The 22,746-nt window shown below is 39.2% G+C and overlaps 1 protein-coding gene across 1 annotated transcript in view; it reads left to right on the top strand.

The window, feature by feature from the left end:
- SLC26A8 (solute carrier family 26 member 8) overlaps positions 1–10,537 on the top strand; it is a 74,747-nt gene extending 64,210 nt beyond the window's left edge. The window contains exons 16-19 of the mRNA XM_011373557.2: positions 3,992–4,351; positions 6,994–7,048; positions 7,148–7,332; positions 10,058–10,537. Of these exons, the coding sequence (XP_011371859.2) occupies positions 3,992–4,351; positions 6,994–7,048; positions 7,148–7,332; positions 10,058–10,537 (1,080 nt within the window). The remainder of the gene's footprint in view (positions 1–3,991; positions 4,352–6,993; positions 7,049–7,147; positions 7,333–10,057) is intronic.
- The last annotated feature ends 12,209 nt before the right edge of the window (positions 10,538–22,746 follow it).

Below are 22,746 nucleotides of genomic sequence, written 5' to 3'. Positions count from 1 at the left end.
AAGGTAAGGCAACTATGACCTAAAGCCAAATGCATTCCCTTTCAGAACTAAGATTCTCCTCCTGGGTCAGATCCCTAACACCAACATTTATAGAAGCGTCCATGACTATCGGGAGGTAAGAATCTAAATCAGTCCCACTTCTTTGCCCAAATGATGGAATATACTAGGTCTGCTGCTTAGTTTTCTCCCATATCTCTTTGGTGGTGTTGGCTGCACTACAGACACACATTGACAAAGGCAGGGAAAGGGATGCACAATGGTAAAGGTGGGGAGCTTAAGTAGGTAAATCCTCAGAGTCCTGCGGCCAATTAAGGGTAATTTTAAAATGTTCTTCAGCGGCCAAAAGAAAAGAGAGGAGTAAGAAAATGGAGGAGAAAAGAAAATAGTAGAAAAAGTAGGGGGTGAAAATTCAAGGAAGGAATTTGCTAGCTCTTGCCTCTTATAAAGACTACAGATTCTCCAGGAAGTTCTAAAGATTTTTTCTTATTCCATAAAAGAGCTGAAAATTTTCTCTTAATTTTACATTTGTCTTGCAGATTGCAACCATTCCTGGGGTGAAAATCTTCCAGTGCTGCAACTCCATTACATTTGTAAATATTCACCACCTAAAGGACAAGCTGTTGAGAGAGGTAATGGCTTTCCTCCCCTGCTTTTCTCCGCCTGCTCCCCTCGCCCTCCCCAAGTAACCCTGTCTTCCACCACTCGCTGTCTGTATGAGAGCCCTCTTATATCTTTCAGGTTGAAATGGTCAAGGTGCCTCTTAAAGAAGAAGAAATTTTCGTCCTATTTAATGAAAGCGAAAACGGCTCACGGGAAGGAAAGATTTGTCACTGTTTCTGCAACTGTGATGAACTGGAGCCACCACCTAGGGTTAGAAACATCTCTTCTTTTCTGCATTTTTCTCCACAGTTTATAAAGAAGAGCACTAGTACTTGTTTTAAGAAAAGGAAATAAAATCAAAATCACCTCAGGGATTTCACTCTTAGATGGACCACAGGTAATTGGAAATTAAAGATTTCTACTCAGAAGTGAAGACACAGGTTCCCCTTTAAAGGTCAGATCTTGACTTGAAAGTAGGTAGGAGGAAACGTCCTGACTCTTGAGTCCCTACTGAGTGGCTGGAGGTTTATTTGAGCTCAGAGAGTACAGTTGGCTCATTGAGATTGTCGGCAATTCCCTAATTGTATCTATTTCTCTGACTTTTAGCTGCCTGCTTTTAGATTTCTGAAATTAAAGAACTTAAAGATTTAAAATTTTCTAATTCCAACTAGGGCAGGGTCAAGGTGGCTGGGGTTTTCAAGGATCTGCCAGGGTCACCTAATGTCTGTCTGTGACCAAGGAAATGATGGTGGGCAGTTAAGAGCAGATAAGCACAGATGGGAATTTTATAGCATCTGAAGGTTATTTTAGCTGATGAACAAAGTGTTCATTATTTCCAACTCAGACTTGATCTAAATATTCTTTTTCCCCCAGAGCAGGGCTGCTCATTTCTAGGTTTGAAGCCTTTTACCTAGTCTATACCCACACTCTGGAGGGGCGCATGAGCACGAGCACGCGCGCGCGCGCGCACACACACACACACACACACACACACACACACACACACGCCTCCTGCCTGCCTCCTCATGTAGACCCCTGCAAACACCAAGCTCCCACTCTCGTTGCCATACACCCTAACGAAGCGTAGGTTCTACTGAGCTCCCTGAAAATACCAATTTCTCTGCCAAGAGGACAAAATTAACACTATATTTAATTTTTATTTTGTATCTACACTGCACTGAATATTGTAGAGAGTATTTACAGGACAACAGCAAATACACTTTAGAGTAGAATAGGATCATCTAGTATTATTGAGCTTCTATTATGCACCCAGAACTATGACACCATGAAAAAGAAAAAAGACTTTTTTAAGGTTTTCTATCTTCGGGCAGTTCCTTTTTCTTTTTCTTTTTATTGTGGTAAAAAAAATAACATAAAATTTATCATCTTTACCATTTTTAAGTGTACAGTTCAGTAGTGTTAAATATATTCACATTATTGTACAACCATTAAGACCATCTGTCTCCAAAACTTTTTCATCTTAGAAAACTGGAACTCAGTACCCATTAAACAACTAATTTCCATTTCCTCCTCCTCCCAGACACTGGCAACCTCCATTTTACTTTCTGTTTCTATAAATTTGAGTACTGCAGATACCCCATATAAGTGAAATTGTACAGTATTTGTCTTTTTGTGATTGCTTTATTTTACTTTGCATAATGTCTTCATGGTTCATCCATGTTGTTCTTTAAAAAGAAAAAAAGTTTTTTCATGGAAAATTTTGAACGTATACAAAAATAGAGACAAGTATAACAAGCCTCTATGTACCCACCATCCACTTTAAGATTTATGAGCTCATAGCCAACCTTGTTTCATTGATAATCCCACCCACCTATAGTCCCTCAAAAATCACAGGATTATTTTGAAGCAATCCATAGTTTTAAATCAAACTAGGAAGACAGCTCTATTAATGTGACCAAAAAGGCTATTATTGTATTTTATCAATCCTAAGATAGACATTTTTTTCACATCTCTGAAATGCGGATGCATTATATAATCGATGGCATGTCATAGTTTAACTTGCAGTGTTTTCTTTTCCTTGATAACACAAAAAGTAGTGATGCATCTTAAAACTAATGAAATAGGGTAGTAAACCATACCATACAATATATTTTTATGCTCTAAATTATGTGTTAATATTTTAACAACTCTAAGACTTCAGGTAAAGAGAGATCAGCATAAGCTCAAAAAGTCAGAAATTTCATGGTAGCAATGAATGTGAGTTAGGCAGAAGAAAGAAATTTGGATTTATGTGAGGCTGGAAAAAAAAAAAATAGGACTCTCAGTCCATGGATAGGGTTGGACAAAGACAATGAATAAGTATGAGGTCCTCAGAGTAAGAGGCTTGGCCTAGGAAGTAAGTTTGGGCAGACACAGCATGAGTGAATTATGAAAGCCCTTGAAAGATAGTAGTATAAAGTAGATGAAGGAGAGAAAAAGGAGGCTCTCAGAGGTTTCCTTTTGTGTGGAAAACCTTGCATCTCCCCGCTACTGAGCCAGTCCACAGCTGTCCCCTAAAGACCTGGCCTCAGTGACCTTCAAACCTTGGAGAACACCTCTCTCTTTTGAACTGTAATATTATCTATCCACACAACTTATTTTGCTATACAATATATACTACCTTGCATAGTTTTTATCTTCATAGTTTTTCTCTTTTAAAATTTTATTTCATAAGCAACATTATTAGAACTTTTTTTAACATTACCCCAAATTATACTACTCGAGCAAATGAATTATTTCCATTTTTTCTATGTGCCTTATAGTTCTTGTCCATATATGTTGTTATTTATCCTTTGAATAGACATGTGCCAGTTCCCCAGATACAAACTGGTCCCTGTGACTGCAGAGTTGGTATTCACATCTTGCATGCTGTTGTATTCCTTATGCTTGATACTGACCTTAAGCTCTGACAGGCACTCCAGGCCAATTAGGAGGAAAAAGGAGTGAAAGGTAAAGACAGCCCTACTCAAGTAATTTTTGTCTTCTTATGGAGTCTGACAGAGACTGTTCCACTGATAAAAGAAGGGGTGTTGAGAAAAGAGCAAAGCATTAGTAAGCACTAAACTAATTAGAACCCAGGGATGAGGGAAAAGAATAAATCAAAGATGATTTTAAGTCCGGCTCACTAGGACATTGATAATGTCATTGATACACACAGGGAATTGGGGAGGAGATGCCGTGAGTGATGAGGATAAGGAAAGATGAATGTTGTTTGTTTTTGCCATTAGCTTAAAGTGACAATGAGATAACCAAGTAAAAAAATGTAGAGTACTTAGTCTGTGGAGACATTTCCTAAGGGAAAGAGAAGCGACTAGACAGAAATGGCGTAGTTGCAAGTACTTCCAGGCCTTGTTTGAATCTTATCATAGTTCTCCCCTACCTCTTGTCCCAGGTTATTTACACAGAACGATTTGAAAGTAAACAGGACCACAGCACATCCTCCATTAACCTGATCCGCTGCTCACGTTTGGAGGGTGGGAGCACAAGCCAAATTTCATCTGATGACCAAATGCCATACGCAGTATCTTCCACATTTCTGAGAAATCAAGGGCAAACCTATGAGCCTGTGGAGAAAGAATGGCTTTCTAATGAACCCTCGAGGTCATTTCCTGATGCTGCTCCAAGTCAGGTCAGAAGTAGAGCACTCGCGCCTTATTCAGAATCATCTCTTCTACCCAGCACTCATACCATCATCCTGGATTTCTCCATGGTACATTTTGTGGATTCTCGGGCTTTAGTCATATTAAGACAGGTAAGATCCCCACCTACCCCACCACCCCAGCCCCAATCCTGATTGAATTCTGTTAGTCATTGATCAGCTGCTATATGACTCATAGGCCACTAGAAACTTGAACACTGAAGATAGTTTAAGGTCAACCAGAATAAAAAGAAAATGAACCAACTCTGATGTACTGAACTGGGGTTGGTTCCGTAAGCATGGCATATTATTTCTCAAGGAATGAAAAACAGGAAACTCTTAACACCACTGAAACAGCAATCTATGCCACACCCAGCAACTTCTAGTATATCCTGAGGGTTAGCTGCAAATCTTTTCGGGGAATAGGTCTGAATGCTGCAGAAAAGAGCTCACCAAGAATTCTCCGCTATTCAGCTGCTCTGACCTACACATTGTAAAAGGCACTCAGATTTGAAGAAATTGTGATGGAAGGACACCCCAAGCCTGGGGCTGTCTGGTCCAGTACCTATAGGATCATCCCCAGTTCCCTCTTCATTGCCTGCAACTTTGGGCGAAAGGGGCAGGGAAGATTTTTCCTTCAAAAGCTGTGTCCCTAAATCCTGGCTTCTTTCCCACTCTCTGGTTTCTCTGACAGTTTTCATTTCTCTCTTTCTTATACAATATGGACAGTTGAGGTGCACAACTAACCATACTGGTTTTATTATTTAATGTCTCATCAATAAAATATCTTTTTCTCAGCCAGCTTATCTCAGTTTATAGCCCTTTATCTCACTCTGGCTCCTGTTGGTGATGGCTTGGATTTAAACATCCTGACCAACCCAGCTTTGATTGCACCCACTTGTTTTCATTTTTTGTTTTTTTTTTGAGATATACTCATTTGGCTGATTTTCCATCTTTTATCCTCAGATCTTAGTTTATCAAACCTTATTCCTAAAGGAATGTGATTCTTTCTTAAGTGAGTCCAGTTCCCTTTTGGTCTGAAGCAGTAGGAAGCTTCTCATGTCAAAAAGAACTCTGGATGGGTGGTCTGTGGATGTGGCTTTACTTCTGCTGACTGTCCATCTGACCTGGGGCAACTTACTAAATTCATGGGGTCTTGGTTTCCTCATCTATAAAATGAGAGGCTTGGAAAAGATTAATATTCAGGGCTTTTCCATCTATGAGATCCTTTTCCCACCCCCCATTTTCAGACTCAAGTATACTTGATTATGTTTTATCTTTTGGGCTTTTCCACTTTAGGTCATCCTACTGGGCTGTGGTCTCTTTTCCCAGTCTTGCGCTATAGCTGTGATTTCATTCAACTCACATTACTGTATGCCTTCTAAATGCCAGGCTGAGTTGGACACACTTATATGCATGATCTCATTTAATTCTCACATAGCCCTAGAGACAAGCCGTATTTCCCCCTAGGAGTTCTGGGCTCACAGCAAGTAAGTGGCCTGTCCAGCACTGGAACTTAAAACAGTTGTGCCATCCTCTCTTCCTCTCACTCCTCTCTTGCCTTCCTTCTTTGTGGAGGCACCATATGCTCTGGTCCTTGGTATGACCCATCCATACTCGGCCTATGTTGATGACTTTCTGCTCCAGCACCAATGTGGAGGCAACATCAGACACCTTTACTGCGCAGCCTTCGGAGATTCATGGTGCACTTTTACACTTCAAAATTACAGGTTTCTGCATTTCTTTTGTAATTGTTCTATACCACTGTATTGGAGGAAATCATTATATTTTGTTTACTTTATAATTGAAAACTTAATATTAATAAGAAAAATCCCAGCAAACAACCTCTCAATTCAATCTTCTTCCTAATTCAGTCTCCCATTGCTTGTCTTTCAGAGTATGTCCACTGTGGCTCTTTACCAAATGACCTCATACTTTATCTTTATACTTTATGATTTATCATCAAGAATGGCTTCCTTGTTTTTTCTTGGTAGTGAAAGAAATAGAGTCTGTCTGTTTTAGTTGTTTTTGTTTTTCTTGACATTTTAGCTTAGTGCTCAGGATTGGCTTATTTGATCAGAGTATTAAAGTTAATACTGACTTTCATTGAATTGAACTTTAAGATTTATTGCCCCAGAGCATATATATTGGCTGAAGAAAATTCGAGATCAATATCAGATCCTTCTTAATCTGATACTACTAAATATCTGATGTTTTACTAAAGTCAGATGTAATTTTACAGGGCAGCTCTGATTATGACCCTCAGGGTTCCTGAATTCCATTTCCTGCTATACCCTTGACCATCTCTGGGCCATGTTTTACCTCCTCTGTTCAGTGAACTCCAGGGAGAAGGGGATCATATGCAAACACTAAGCACTAATGACAAGATATAGTTGTTCTTGAGGACCATCCAGTGTGTTCCCATCACACCTGTGCCTGTCTCTATCCTAGCACTGTACTCACATGAACATTATCTCTACCTGAACTGTTCCCTGCTTAAGACCATGCGCAACCCTCCCTCTCACTCCCTACACCATGTAAGACCATCTGATTCTCTTTTGTAGTCCCAGCACCTTAGACACTTCCTGGCATATAGAAGTCCACCCATCAAATGTTTATAGAGCTGAATTGGAATGCAAAGGTACATATATCCCAGACAAGTGAATGACCAAAGGAATTTTAAAACACAACTAATTAGAAGGCCCTTTCTTAGTGAGTATGAAGATCCCTAACACTGACTTACTCTCTCCCCGCAGATGTGCAATGCCTTCCAAAATGCCAACATTTTGGTGCTCATTGCAGGGAGTCACTGTGAGTATCCTTCACCCTATGAGAGGGCTGTGTTTTGCACCCTGGGTGCTTTCCTCCCCAGGTGTCTGACCCTGTGTGTGCTCCGGGTTTGGTTTGTAGCTTCTGTGGTCAGGGCATTTGAGAGGAATGACTTCTTTGATGCTGGTATCACCAAGGCCCAGCTGTTCCTCACTCTCCATGATGCTGTGCTGTTTGCCTTGTCAAGGAAGTTTCCAGAGTCCTCCGAGTTGAGTGTGGATGAATCTGAGACAGTGATACAGGAAACCTACTCAGAAACAGACAAGGTTGGATGATGTGAAGCATTGGGCTGGGGGTGAGGAGGAGGGGTGAGGTGGGGGTGAGGTAGGGGTGAGGTGGGGGAGAGCCCTGATCAGATGTAGATAAGCAACGTCCAGGTAAGGTTTTTGAGTATGGCTGTGCCAGACTTTGAGATGTTGAGATGTTGAAGTTCCCTTATCAGTTAGAAAATAGCAGTGGACCTGAGTCCCAGGTTCCCCCAGGGCTGTGACATCTGAGTGCCATTCAGGGCCTTTTCCCAACTGGAGAGAAGGTTGTCCAACCCAGCAAAGGCTTCAAGGATCCTTTTACAGCAGGCGTGGTTACTGCCAAGCACCATATCAATGACTAAATATTTTATACATCTCCTCTAGCTATACCTTTAGAATCTACCCCTACCCTACCCTTGGGATGAATAATAAAACTAATGAACTAGCAGAGGTAAAGATCTGTCAGTCTAACACTTTGGCTATTATTTACATTGTGAGTAATTTGATTTACTCTGCCTGACCAAATACAAAGGAGAATGATTTACAAGCCAGAACTTTTAACCATTTATTAATACTAAGTAAAGAACTGGGCCTGCCTCAGTATTTTCAAATCAGTATCTGTGAAGGTTAACAGTTCCGCCTACCAAAAGGAAATTAAAACGCAGATGGTCACCAAAATATTACCTAATGACTGGAAATTTTTAAAATTAACTCCTTGATTCTTTGATTTACATTTCAATAATGTTTGAATTTTTATGACAAAAAAATATTACCAGAGTAATGTGTTTATAAAAACCTTAAAAAGTAAAAGATATCCAAGCTTATGAGACATGACCCTTTTATTTATTTTTCTATTTTAAAGTAATATATTACCAAGCATTTTCTTTGCTTTGTTGAGAATTCTCACAGGTATGTGCCTCTGCTTATCTAGAATAACTTTTTCCCCAACAAATAGAATCAAACATATTTTTTCTATATTGGCAGTGTCTACAATTATTAGACTTTTTAAATGCTGTATTCATAGTCAGGTTTTGTGACTTTCTTCATATAGACAAATCCTAGATATACTTTATGTTTTACTTTTTTATTGCTTTTTAAAATGAATTTTTTTCATTATATTTTCCAACTGGCAACTGCTAGCATATAAGAAACCTATTGATTTTTATTAAATTATTTGGCCACCTTATGAATCTTTTTACTAGTCCTAAAAGGTTTCATTGTTAATTCTCTTGAGTTTTCTAAATCAAAAAATATTTTATACAAATAATATAAATCTCTTATTTTTTAATTGTTAGAATTCTTATTTCAGTATCATATATTATGGCATTAGCCAAACAAACCTCCCAGAACAATTTAAGTAATAATGGTGACTCTTGCCTTACTCCTGAATTAAATGAGAAAGCTTCTTATGTATCTGTGATAGTTGACCTAAGATGAACATTATATTCACTGTGTTTTTAAAAAGTATTTTTCTAGTTTACTAATATTCTCATCAGGACTTATATTAAGAAAAAGCAAAGGTTTTTTTTTGTTGAAAACTTGGTGTTGAGTATGTCATTTTTTTTTTTTCTTCTAGCATTTAAGCTAGGAAAGACTAGGAGAGGAAAAATTTCAATTTTGGATGTATTAAATTCAAGATTCCTATTAAACATCCAAGTGGAGATGTCAAGAATGGAAGTGGATATATGAACCAGCAGATTAGGGCAAGAGTTATAACCAAAAAGTCATTGGCACAAAGATGGTAATAAAAATTACGGGACTAAATAAAATTGCCTATGGGGGCAGTGTAGATGGAGAAGAGAAGGGTCCCAGGGTTAAGCCTTGGGGCATGCCAACATTCAGAAGTCCAGAAGAAGTAGTGATGACAACAGAGAGACCAGGAAGAAGCAACCAGAAAGGAAGAGAGAAAAGCAAAAAAAAATGTCATATGGTGGAAGAGAAAAAAATATTTCAGGAAAGGTGGAAGTTGTTAATTCTGTGGAATGCTGCTGCAAGGCTGATTCATGAAGCCTGTAGGGGGTCTGCTCTGTGACAGGCCCCCTGGTACTGGGGATATCAAGTACCAGGCACTGTCCTACCTCAAGGAGCTTAGGGTCTAATAGGGGAGATAGATTTGTAAATGAATAAGGCAATATATTACTGGTACTATGATAAAGATGTGAGTGAGGTACAGTTGGAACACAAAGGAATTTAATATCCTGGTTAATGATCTTTGATCTGAATCTGGAACGATGGAGAAGGACAAGGCAGACACAGGGAGCTAGCTGCATACGCAAAGGTAAGCAGTAGTCAGGCATCTTTGGTCAGCTTAATGGCTAGAGCAAAGAGTGGGGACTACAGCTGGAGATAAAGCCAAAGAAGATGGCAAGAGTCTAGGTCATGAAGGGTCCTGCTGAGGATTACATTGGGAGATAGGAAGACAAGTAAGATCGAGAAGACAAGATGTTTCAGAATGCCGCCAAGACCATTGTTATTCAAATGGTTGACCATGAAATCCAGGCTAGGTAGGAAATCCAGAGAAACCAGAAGTTATGGATTGATTAAGCCTAAAAAACAATGGGTAACTGAGGAACCAGAGGGTACAAAAAAGATGAAAAACAGATTTAGGCCAGAAGTTTTTTTCTATTTTGCCAGGAACCCATGATTCTGGTACCTTAAATCCTATTGTATTTTGAAATTCCTTGACTATTCAAAAGTTAGATTTAATTGGAAATGTTAACACATCTAATTATGTATATTTCAGGATGCAGAGTCAAGACATAAAATAAGCAGCAGTATTCTAGATGCCCCCAAAAATGTAAGTTCTGGCTTCACCATGATCCAAGAGCCTATAACAGAGGAGGAGTCAGAGCTGGACATGGAGCTGGAACCCACGCTGGAGTCAGAACAAGAGGCTATGAGAGGTCTGGACCTAGACCTGTGTAGTGAACTGGAGCCCGAATCAGAGCTAGAGCCCGAATCTGAGCTGGAGCCTGAAACAGAGCTCGAGCCCGAGACAGAGCTGGAACTTGAGCCTGAGCCCGAGCCCGAGCCTGAACCCAAGCCCAAGTCCAAATCCAGGCCAAGGGATCAAACTTATTCTTGGCAGCAGTACTGGCCTCTGTATCAGTCTAAGCCTTCCAGCTCTCTAAGTCAAACTCAGCCTAGGACACAGTCAGTAGAGAGGAGGCGTCAACATATGAATTCATATTCACCTAAGGGCAGTGACACTGAGGATCACTAGAAGGTGAACTGGGAATAAGGGGTCAGATTCCCTTGATTCCCTCTCCACGCAAGTTGGGTCATTTGGTCAGAAGTCCTAGACAAGTTACTAACTAGCAGTACTTGCTTTGGGACTCTTCTACCTGCTGCCCTTCTTCCTTGCTCAGCAGTGTGATCTTGCTTCTAGATCACAATACTAAATACAAAGAATTATCTCTGAATTCCTCATCCAGGTGCACCTCATTTCACCTTCAACAGACATTCTAATGAAGGATTTTTTTCCTTCGCATACCCCGCATCTCAGGGGTTTTATCAGGCTATCTCTAACGTAATCCTCTCAGCTCTGTTCCCCTTTCTCCAGAGATGAGGTTCAAATAAAATATGTAACTCTAGTTACTACATTTGGACCCTTGCTGCATCTTCTCTCTTCTCTGTATTCTGTATGCCTAAGGAAATGTCAGGTGCGAGAAATTCCAGAAGTGGGCGGACGTGGTGGAGAAGCAATGAACAACAACAACAAAAAAAAACCGAGTGGCATTTGTATTTTATATGCAGGGTATTTTTACTGCCCTGATGATAGAAATAGGCAGATTAAGCTAGGCCAGCCTGTGAGGCATGTAAGATAAGGAATTGTTAGGCTGAAAGCATTTTTGCCATCCCTCCAAGATCAGGATCTTATCCTGCCACTGTTTCACAAGGCCAATTAGCTGTACCGACTGATGAGAATGCTAGCTCTATAGAACTCTCCCTGATCTTCAGATTCACATTCACTATTGTGTCTTTCTTACAGATTTTTAAGACACAAGCAATCTAGAATCTCTACTCTTGGTAGACCAGACTTAGTTAAAATCTGTGGCAGACACAAACCCCTTAGGAATTGGAAAAGTCAATCATTACTAATTTGGTCCAAATTTATTTTAAAAATTTCCCCCTCTCCCATTAAAAAATATCTAGCACTATGTTACAACCAGAAGAGAAATATAGACTCCTGGACAATACTATATGGAATCCTGAATTTCATTTCCCACTCAATAAATAAGATTCTTCTTGCTTGAGTACTCAATTTCTCTCATCTGTTAGATGAAAGAAATTCTTGTTAAAACACAGGTGTCATTTATTACAGAGATAGCATGCACATTCACTCATTCTACCAATATTTACTAAGCATCTACTACAGACATAACATTCCCAAACTCTGGGGTAGATAAAACAATATTATCCCTACTTTATAAATGCATAAACTAAGATTCAGATAAGTTTTATAACTAGCCCAAGGTCATATACAATTGTACCCTAAAAGAGGTTGAGGCCCAAGTCACAAGCTTCATTTGTTCATGGCTTTTTAAAAAATAATTTTTAAAATTGTTTAATTACAGTTGGCATACAATATTATATTAGTTTCAGGTGTACAACATGATAATTAGACATTTACGTACAAAGTGATCACCTTGCTAAATCTAGTACCCATCCAACACTATATATAGTTATTATAATATTATCGACTATATTCTTTATACTATACTATACATTCCAATGGCTATTTCCTAACTACCAATTTGTACTTCTTAATCCCTTCCCCTTTCCTCCCCGAAAGCTCCCTCCCATCTGGCCACCATCAAAATGTTCTCTGTATCTATGAGTCTGTTTCTGTTTTGTTTATTTTGTTCTTTGGATTCCACATATAAGTGAAATCATATGGTATTTGCCTTTCTCTACATGACTTACTCCACTCAGCACAATACCTTCTAGGTCTCCCCGTGTTATTGCAGATGACAAGACTTTGTTTTTTTATGGCTGAGTAATTCCATTGTATATATATACCACCTCTTCCTTATCAAATCATCTATTGATGGACACCCAGGTTGCCTCCATATCTTGACTGTTGTAAATAATGCTGCAATGAACATATGGATGCACATGTCCTTTCGAAGTAGTGCTTTGGGATTCTTTGGATAAATACTCAGAGTGGGATTACTGGGTCCTTCTTTGTCTCTTGTTATGACCTTTGTTTTAAAGTCTATTTTGTCTGGTGTAAGTATTGCTACCCCAGCTTTTTATTGGTTTGTTTCCATTTCCATGAAATATCTTTTTCCATCCCTTTGCTTTCAGTCTGCACATGTCTTTCGATCTGAAGTGAGTCTCTTGTAAGCAACATATGCAAGGGTCTTGTTTTTTATCCATTCAGCCTCCCTATGTCTTTGATTAGAGCATTTAATCCATTTACATTTAAAGTAATTTTTTATAGATATGTAGTTATTGCCATTTTATTATTCATATTTTTTATCATTTATCTTGTTTCTTCTTCTTAAAGAAGTCTCTCCAGCATTTCCTGTAGTACTGGTTTGGTGGTGATGAACTCCTTTAGCTTTTTCTTTTCAGGGAAGCTCTTTATCTGTCCTTCAATTCTAAATGATAGCTTTTCTGAGTAGAGTCATCTTGATTGTAGATCCTGGGTTTTCATCACTGAAAACCCTTCTGGCCTGCAAAATTTCTGTTGAGAATTCAGCTGAAAGTCTTTAAGAACTTCCTTGTAGGTAACTAACTGCTTTTCTCTTGCTGCTTTTAAGATTCTCTCTTTGTCTTTAACCTTTGCCATTTTAATTATGATGTGTTTTAGTGTGGGCCTCTTTGGGTTCATCTTGTTTGAGATTTTCTGTTCCTCCTGGGCTTGTATGTCTATTTCTTCATCAACTTAAGGAAGTTTTCAGTCATTATTTCTTCAAATAGGTTTTTAATTTCTTGCTCTCTCTTCTCCTGCTATGCCTATGATGCAAATGTTGGTACACTTGATGTTGTCCCAGAGGCCCCTTAAACTGTCCTCAATTTTTTGGATTCTTTTTCTTGTTGCTGTTCTGATCGGGTGTTCTCTGCTACCTTACCTTCTAAGTCACCAATTAGACCTCTGCTTTATCTAATCTACTGTTGATTCCTCTGGGTATTCTTTATTTCAGTTATTGTATTCTTCATTTCTGACTGGTTCTTTTTTATATTTTCTATCTCCATTTTTATGTTTTCTATTCCTTTGTTGAAGCTCTCACTGAGTTTCTCTACTTTTCCCCTAAGTTTATTGAGCATCTTTATAACCTTATAACAGTGTTTTGAACTCTGTATCCAGTAGATTGCTTGTCTCCATTTTGTTTAGTTCTTTTGCTAGAGCTTTGTTCTATTATTTCATTTGAGACATGTTTCTTTGTCTCCCGACTTTGGCTGCCTCCTTGTGTTTGGCTGCCTCCCTGTGTTTGTTTCTATTATTAAGTAGGGCTGCTATGTCTCCCAGTCTTAGTAGAGTAGCCTTATATAGTAGGTGTCCTGTGGGGCCAAGTGACACAGTCTCCCTGGTCACTTGGGCCAGCTACTCCAGATATGTCCCTTTTATGGGTTGTGTGTGCCCTCCTGTTGTAGTTGAGCCTTCATTTCACTTTTCATGTCATTGAAAGGAATTGACCCTTGGGCTGATTGGTTGTGAGAAGTGGCAGGTGAGAGACTGACTCTATGGAGCAGGATTCGCTTTAGCAGGGCTCTGGTGCTTGCCCAGTCTGCCTTTTGGGTGTGTCATCAATGCAGCCCCAGGTGGTGCTCTGAGCTGGTCAGAAGTCAGCTATCAGGTGTGCCAGCCCTGGGGCCTCCTGGGAGGGGCCCCGCCACAGGCCAAGTTCAGCCACAGTCTATGCCATGCCCAAAGCCACCTTGCAAGAGTCATTAAGCAATCTGCTGATGGCTGCTGCCCACACTGTCCTGGGAGAAGGAAGCCTTGAGGGATCAAGCCATGAACCAGGCTTGGAGCTGCTCAGCAAGAGGTATGGGGCATGCAGAGGCCAGATGCAGCTTGTATGGGTTTTGCAAAACTTTCAGAGATTTTAGATATGTCCACAGCATGAGCCAAGACAGGCCACTTGTATGGAAAAGCCACAGAAGCAGCTTGAGTGGGCTCACAAGTTGGGTGGGGTGAGGTGTCCAAGAATCACCAGGGCAAGCCAGCCAGGTTGATGGAGATTCAGATATCATGGCCACCTATGTCTGTTCACCAGGAGTGGGGAGGGCTCAACAAAGTAACAATAGATTCTGCCAGCACTTCTGTCTAGGAGAAAGCTGCCCCTCCAGCCCTTGCCCTGAAGCCAGACAATTGCATTCCTCCCTGTATGTTCCTGGTGCTTTTCAAGCTGCTGCCCCAGCCCGAGCTCAGAGTGAGTGAGTCCGTCACTGAGTAAGTCTTCATGCAGGCCCTTTAGGAGAAATGTCTGCAACTCTAGTTGCCCTCCGTCTTAATCAGCCATAATCTCTGTGGGTTTTTACAGCCAGAAGTGGAGACTTCTCTTCCTGGCATTGGAACCCTGGTCTGAGGAGCCCAGTGTGGGGCTGAGAACCCCTCACTCCTCCAGGGGGAACTTCACAGCTAATATATCCCTCCCAATTCTCAACCACTACACATGGATGAGGAACCAGCCTGTTCCACATCTCCACTCCTCCGACCAGTCTCAAAATGGCCTCTACTGTATGTCCCCAGTTGTAGGACTTCTGTTCAGCCAGAATTTAAGCGACTCCCAATGATAGCTGTTCTACAGTTTGGTTGTAATTTTGATGTGATTGTGAAAGGTGGCAAGCACAGTGTTTACCTACTCTCCCATCTTGACTGGAACTTGTTCATGTTTACTCAACACATTTATTGAACTCCTCCTATGTGCCAGGCATTGTCCCAGGTGCTAAAGATACAAGATGAGGAGAATAGATGACAGAAATCATTATAAATTGTGATAAGCGCCTTGAAGGTAAAATACAGGAAACTCTGAGGGTATGTATAAGGAAGCTACTTGAAGTGCCATGACAGATTGACTGGTTTCCTCTTTGAGACACTCAGGAGGCTAGGAATTGCCTTCAAAAACAAAATGAAATCTCCCACAGTCTCAAAGTATTTTTATTTGGGAGGCAAACTTGTCTCCCAAATAAAAGAGTTCTTTAATAAGCACACAAAAGATCCTGCCCTTTAGACATTTGAAACCAGAGGTGAACTAAGTCAATTAAAGCTCAACTAAGTCAACACAGCTCAATTTTTAATAGAATTGGGATGATTCGTCCTCATCTTATTTGCCTAATAAGAACTATGTATTTTTTTTTTTTGGAAAGAAATAATATTGATTTCAGTCTCTATTTTTTGCACAACATCCAGCATACAATTAAGAAAAAAAAACACAAGGTATTTGAAGAGACAGAAAAAATGTCTGATGAATAGGAAAAAAAAAAGTGTACAATAGAAGCACTCCCACAGATGATCAAGGACTTCAAAAAACTATTATAAATGTGTTCAAGAAAGCAGAGTAAAAGATGGACAAATGAATGAAAAGATGAATAATTTCAAAAGAGAATTATAATTTGCAGAAAAAGAATCAAATGCACATTCTAGAACTGAAATATGAAATATTGGAAAATAAAAATTCATTTGATAGGTTTATCCAATGGACACAGCAAAAGATAGGATTATGCAAGTCAAAGATAGTCAATATAAAATATTCAAAATGAAGCATATAGAAGAAAAATGGGGGGGTACAGAAAAGAGATTTCGAGACATATAGGACATAGTCAAATGGCCTAATATATGTGTTTTAGGAGTCCCAGAAAGAGAGAATGAGGAAAGTAATATTTGAAGATGTGACTGAGAATTTGCCAAAACATGAAAGACAGCAACTCAAAGATTCAAGGTTAGCAAATTATAAGCAAGATAAACAGAAAGAAAACCAAGCATAGCCACATCATAGTTAAATTGCTAAAAACCAAAGAGGAACAGAAAATCTTAAAAGCAGTCAGAGGAAAAAGGGACACACACTTGTAGAGTAACAACAATAACACTCATTGCTGACTTTTTAACAGAACCTATGGAGAGTCAGAAAACCATAGAAGGCCATCTTTTAAATTCTGAAAGAAAAAAAATAATCTGCTGTCCTAAAATTCTGTACTCAGTGAAACTTACCTCTAAAAATTAAGATATAATAAAGATGTTATTGAGAGAATTCATTACCTACAGATTTCCTCTATAAGAAATATTAAAGAAATTTCTCAGGCTGAAGGAAAATGACTCCAGAGGGATGCTTAGAACTGCAAAAAGGATTAAAGAGCATTAGAAAGGTTAAATATGTAGATTCATATAAAACAGTATTGACTGTGATTGCTTAAAGCAATAATAACTTTATCTTGTCCAGTTTATAACATATGTAAAAGAATATGACCACAAAAATACAAAAGACAAGACTGGTAAATGCAGTTAAACTGTTCATAAAGTGGTAAAGAACTAATTTAAGGTACATTATAAAAAGTCAGAGATGCACATTATCATGTCTCAGGAAACTACTAGAAATATTTTTTTAAAAGATATAATTAAATTAATAGAGGAGATAAATAGAATAATAAAAACACTTGATTAATCCAAAAGTAGGCAGAAAAATGGAATAAAAGAACAAAGAATATACAGGACAAATAGAAAAAAAAATCAAAATGGCAGTCTTAAACTCAGTTATATCAACAACTAAATAGACTAAACATTCAAATTAAGAGATGCAAATTTTTCCAAATGGGTATTTTTTTAAAAGACTCAAATATATATATATGCTATTTATGAGAGACGCACTATAAATATAAATATGCAGATATGTAGAAAGTGGAAGGATGGAAAAAACATAATAAGCAAATAGCAACTAAAAGCTGAGATGGCAATATTAATATTAAATTGTGAGATAAGAAGCATTCCTAAAAGTTAAAGGGGCACATTACATGGTGATTAAAGGGCCAATTAAACAGAAAGACCTAACAATCCTAACTTTGCGTGCACTCGATAACATCATTTCAAAATATATAAAACAAACTGAAGAAATAGACAAATCTGAGGACAGCAGAAGATTTTTAATACAATTCTCTCAGTGCAGAAACAAAATATTCTAAAGTCCTTGTATTTTTCAGGAGAAAGATAGAGATGGTGATTAACTCCATATTTCAAATTAAATATGTAAAGCAATATTTTAAGGTAGCCACTAAAATAAACAAAGCATGTAATTTCCAAACCAGTAAAGGGAAAAATAAGGAAGAGGGGACTCTAATTGAAAAATAGGGAGGAGCAAGAAAGGATTAAAAAGAACAACAAACCCCCAGTTATTAAGTTATTAAGTTAGATAAATGTAAGTATCTCAGAGGGACTACCTGAACCCAGCACAGAGAAGCCCAAGGTTCTCAATGAACCAAGGATGAGCAGGGGAGCCACATCTACTGAGGACCTAATGTTCATCTGAGGTGAGACTCTGGGAAAAATCTTGAGCTTCACTATCCTTTCCTTCAGTAAATCTCAAGTTTCTAGCATATGATAGGAGCTTAGAACACATTTGTTGAAGGATGATTGAGTTTGGTCATGTATCGCTCATTCCTGAGGTCCCTCAGTTTTACACTGACTCCAAAAGGTTGTTTGTGCGCATCATCAAAGAGAAAAATGCCTTGAAAATTATTTTAGCCCACCACTCTCTCATCCCTACCTAAATGTGGCTTAAGTAGCAGCTTTCTATACATCTGAATCTTTTCATTCATTCATTCATTCACCTACTCATTCATTTATTCTCTTTTTTGCTCATGCATGCATGGATCAAACATTCCTTATAGTCCTTATCCTCAAGGTATTTATAATCCAGATGAGAAGACAGATGGGTAGAAGAATAAACTATAATGCAATGTAATATGTACAACCCAAAAGTTAATAAAGAAAGAAAAGATACAGTAGGAGGAAAGAAAAGAGAGACCAGGTTTTTCAGAAGAGTGCCTTCCATTTTTTTTGACTGCAGTTCATATTTTATAACATAACACAATATACACGCACACACGCAACTGAGATTCATGTCCAAGAAATAATACTTTCCTCCATGTTATCTGATATTCATCAATATTTTCTCTTATCTATTTCTCAGCCTGAACTGAGTTCTACTTTATTGTTTAATTGTCGTCTAAAATAGTAAAAGTAGTTAGAGTTCAAAAAATAAAAACTATAAAAATAAGTTAGTGAAAAATCTTGCTCCTAGTCCTATTCCACACTTTCATTCCCAAATTCCTTTTTCCCCCACCCCACCCAGATAACCACCATTATTAGCCTTTTCTGTGTGCTTCCAGGTCCTCTTACTATGTCTTTATAACAGTAAGAATGATAATTTCTTTATGCAAATAGAAGTATTAATATGTGAACAAATAGTCTCATGTTCCCCTTTTCCTACCCAAATAGTTATTAAATATTTTTGACAACTTCTCTTTAAAAAAAAACTATTTTGGAGTGTCCTAATATCAATACTGATCTAAAGTGGTTTTTTGTTTGTTTGATTTTTTTTTTTTTGTCTTGGACTTCAGGTCAGTTTTTATTTCGAACAGCTTCATTAAACCATAATTAACATAAAATAAATACATTTTTAAAGTGCCAATTTGATATTTTGACCTATGTATACTCCCATGAAATCATCACCACAATCAAGATAATGAACACATCTATCACCTCCAAAAATTTCCTTGTGTCCACCTATAATCCCACCCTCCTGGCCTTCCCCAGCAACATCTTCATTCCCAGACAACCACTGATCCACCTTCTGTCTCTATAGATTGGTTCTCATTTTCTAGATTTTCACATAAGTGGAATGATACTGTATGTGCTTTTTTCTGGGGTGGAATGATACTGTATGTGCTTTTTTCAGCATAATTATTTTAAGATTCATACATGTGCTATGCATATCAAGACTTTAACCCTTTCTATTACATTGTATAGATATATCACAATCTGTTTATCCATTCATCTGCTTATGGACACTTGGAGTATTTCCAGTTTGGGGCTATTACAAATAAAGGTGCTATGAACAGTAATGTAAAAGTCTTTATATGAACATATATGTATATACTTTCATTTCTCTTCAGAGTAGAATGGCCTAGTCATGTGGTAAGTATATAATTAACATTTTATGAATTTTTAAAAATATTTATACGACGTTTCCATCAGTAGTATGTGAGAATTTGGTTGCTCCATATCCTTGTAAACATTTATGTTTAGTCTTTTTAAACTGAGACTTTCTAATAGCTATATAATTATATCTCACTGTGGTTTTAATTTGAATTTCTCTAATGACCAGTAATGTTGAAAATTCTTTCATATGCTTATTTGATATTCATGTATCTTTTAGTTTTATTGATTTTCTCAATGATTTTTCTGTTGTTTCATTCTCTAATCTAATCTGCATTTCTCTTCCTACTCTAATCTTCATTTCTCTTCTTCACTTATTTTGGGTTTCATTTGCCCTTCTTTTGTTAGATTCTTTCGACGGAAGCTGAGGTCATTGATTTGAGAATTTTCTTCTTCCTACTACTGATGTTTAGTGCTATAAATTTCATCTACATACTGCTTTAGCAACATTCCACAAATTTTGATGTTATGTTTTATTAATTCAAAATATCTTCTGATTTCATTCTTGGTTTCATCTTTGACCCCTGGATTTAGAAGTGTGTTATTTAGTTTCCAAATATTTGGGGGGATCGTCTAGATAGCTTGCTTTTACGTATTTCTAACTTAATTTCTCTGTAGTGAAAGAAGATGTTTTGCATGATTTGATTCCTTTCAAAATTTTTGAGACTTGTTTTATGATCTAAAAAAAGGTCTATCTTGGCAATGATCCATGTGCACTTGAAAAAAATGTGTGTTCTGCTGTTGTTGGGAAGATAGTTTTATAAATGTTGGTAAGGTCAAGTTGGTTGATAGTGTTGTTCTGAATCATTACTGATTTCCTGTTCATTTGTTCTATCAGTTATTGAGAAAGAGGTATTGAAAATTCCAACTATAATTGAAAGTTTATTTCTCTTTGCAGTCTGTCACTTTTGCTAATGTATTTCAATGTTCTGCTGTTAGATGTTTAACATTAAGCTTTGTTATGTCTTCCTCATGAATGGACCCATTCTTTCCTAATGAAATGACATTCTTTGTGACTAGTGATATTTTTTTCTAAAATATACTTTGTCCGATATTAGCATTGCCATGTCAGTGCCGAGCTGATAGAGAAGGGAAGGTTCGATGGTGAGATGCCCAGTTTGAAGAATGCACAAAAGGCTGACGTGAGAATGAAACAGAAGGCACCAATTTATTGTGGGGAGTGCAGTATTGTACACACTTCTCCTGCTTCCCACTTCTTGTGCTCCCCTTCTGCTCTCCAGGGGACTGCATGGCTCCACACAGGTCAGAGTACAATAGTGGCATTCAGCCACACATGTGTGATACAATAAGCTGAAGTATGTTTACATAATTTAGGTGCAGGTGCCCTACTACACTAATGTAACACTCTAAATCCAGGATTCTATTACTAGCTGTGAACCTGGATCACAGCCAGACCTGGGACCCACCAGACCTGAGACCCACACTCCACCCCTACAGGGTTGCGGTGCAGGATTTGTCCTGGAGGGCTCTGTCTTGGGCCCACAATCCACTTGCCATTCTTGGAGTGGCTTAGTCCTGCGGGGCATCACCCCCGGAGTACTCTTTATCCACCATCTTTCTGGGTGCTGCTCAGCACACCAGAGGCGTTGTGACACAGCAACTTGTGCTCGAGCCCATGTCAATGATAGTCTCCATCATTTCACTACCTATTCCATGGTATGAGCCATCTGTGTACTAGGCATCCTCAGGGATGGGAGTCCGACCCTCTACATAGAGACTTGGTATATTTCCCATCTTAGCAGGCTCCACCCGGAGCTCTGCTTGGACAGTGTGGGGGTCCGTGCAATTCCCATACAAGGAGTCTTACTTAAGACCATAGTCACCCCTCCACGGGGTACGTAGACTGCACAATTACGGGATTAGGGCCAATGATGGCCTCACTGGCCAGGAGGGCTGCATATATGGCAGCCAGTTGTTTATCAGAGAATACCACACTGCCGCACTTTTCCACAATTGGGACCAGAGCCTATTGTCACCTTCTGGGAATTGTGCTTCTGCCACAAGCCCCATCCAAACCCTGCATCATCCACCTGCACTGTAAGCAGGAATGGAAGGGCTGGAACTACAACACATAGCATTTGGGCTTGTGCTACAGCTCCCTTTGTAGCCTGAAAGGCCTCTTCTGTTTGGGGGTTCCAATCCCATTGGTCATCCCATTGCATTAAATGATGCAGAGGTTGCATCAAGGAGGCAAAATGAGGGATGAACATTATCCAAAATCCCAGCAGTCCCAAATAGGTTTGGAGCTGCTTCACGGTGTCAGGTCAGAGATATGCCTGTATCTTATCAATCACTGCCTCCAGCACTACTTTTGTTTCACCCGACCAGACAACTCCCAAGAATTTGACAGAGAACCCAGGTCCCCGGACCTTGTCCTCGTTGACTGCCCAATCCCAGTCAGCGAGAGCTTCTCACAGGCTGGTTGCCACTGCTTCTAGTTCTGTAAGAGAATCAGAGGTTAGCATTATGTCATCAATGTAATGATACAAGTACACTGCCGGCAGTCGTTTCCACGTGGCTAAATTTTGAACCACGAGACAATGGCACAGGATAGAGCTAGAGAAAAAGGCATTTGCCAAGTCCACCACATAATGGTATCGTCCAAGTTCATGTGACGACCGGTCCATGATGTACGTGATGTTCGGCATGGCAGCATGCAGGGGCGGCGTAACCTTATTCATTCTCGAGTCTTCAGGTCAACTGGCTCCCTTGCCAACCGAGTGTTCCAGCCGAATCCCTAATCCGGGAGATAATCGGCCAGCCCCACCTCATGGGTTGTGGCTTTCCCGGGAATAAAAGTCAATTGCTGGTCAGGGCACAGCTGATTCCACAGCGCCAGCAGCACTTCATTAAGTTGCTGCTCATTCTTTTCCGCAGTGACCCTGCCACCAGGAGAGCAAACCGCATTTGCTTGTGGCTCACTCTCACAGCTGAACAGGCCGGGCACTGCTCTGCTCCTGCTTTTTGGTCACACCTCCCTCCGTGCACTGGCTGGTCTGGGAGTGCGGTAGGCAGTAGGGAGCACGCTTAGGTGGAATGCTCCTTGCGTTTCATTTCCACATTGCCCAACCTAGCCATAGCGGATGTCATCTTGTGGATCTGCCTATCCACGTATGGGGATAACAGTGCCACCATGGCAGCAAAAGTACCAGTCAGGCCAGAAGCCAAAATCAAGTCCTTCGCACAGGTTGTAAATACCTCTTCATCGGAGCTTATACACTGGGCGTGAAATATCATCTGTCGCATGA

This window comes from Pteropus vampyrus, unplaced genomic scaffold (genome assembly GCF_000151845.1).
Source record: "Pteropus vampyrus isolate Shadow unplaced genomic scaffold, Pvam_2.0 Scaffold225, whole genome shotgun sequence".
NCBI lineage: Eukaryota > Metazoa > Chordata > Mammalia > Chiroptera > Pteropodidae > Pteropus > Pteropus vampyrus.
The sequence above is the reverse complement of the archived record's forward strand: the minus strand, read 5'-3'. Positions and strand labels throughout refer to the sequence as shown.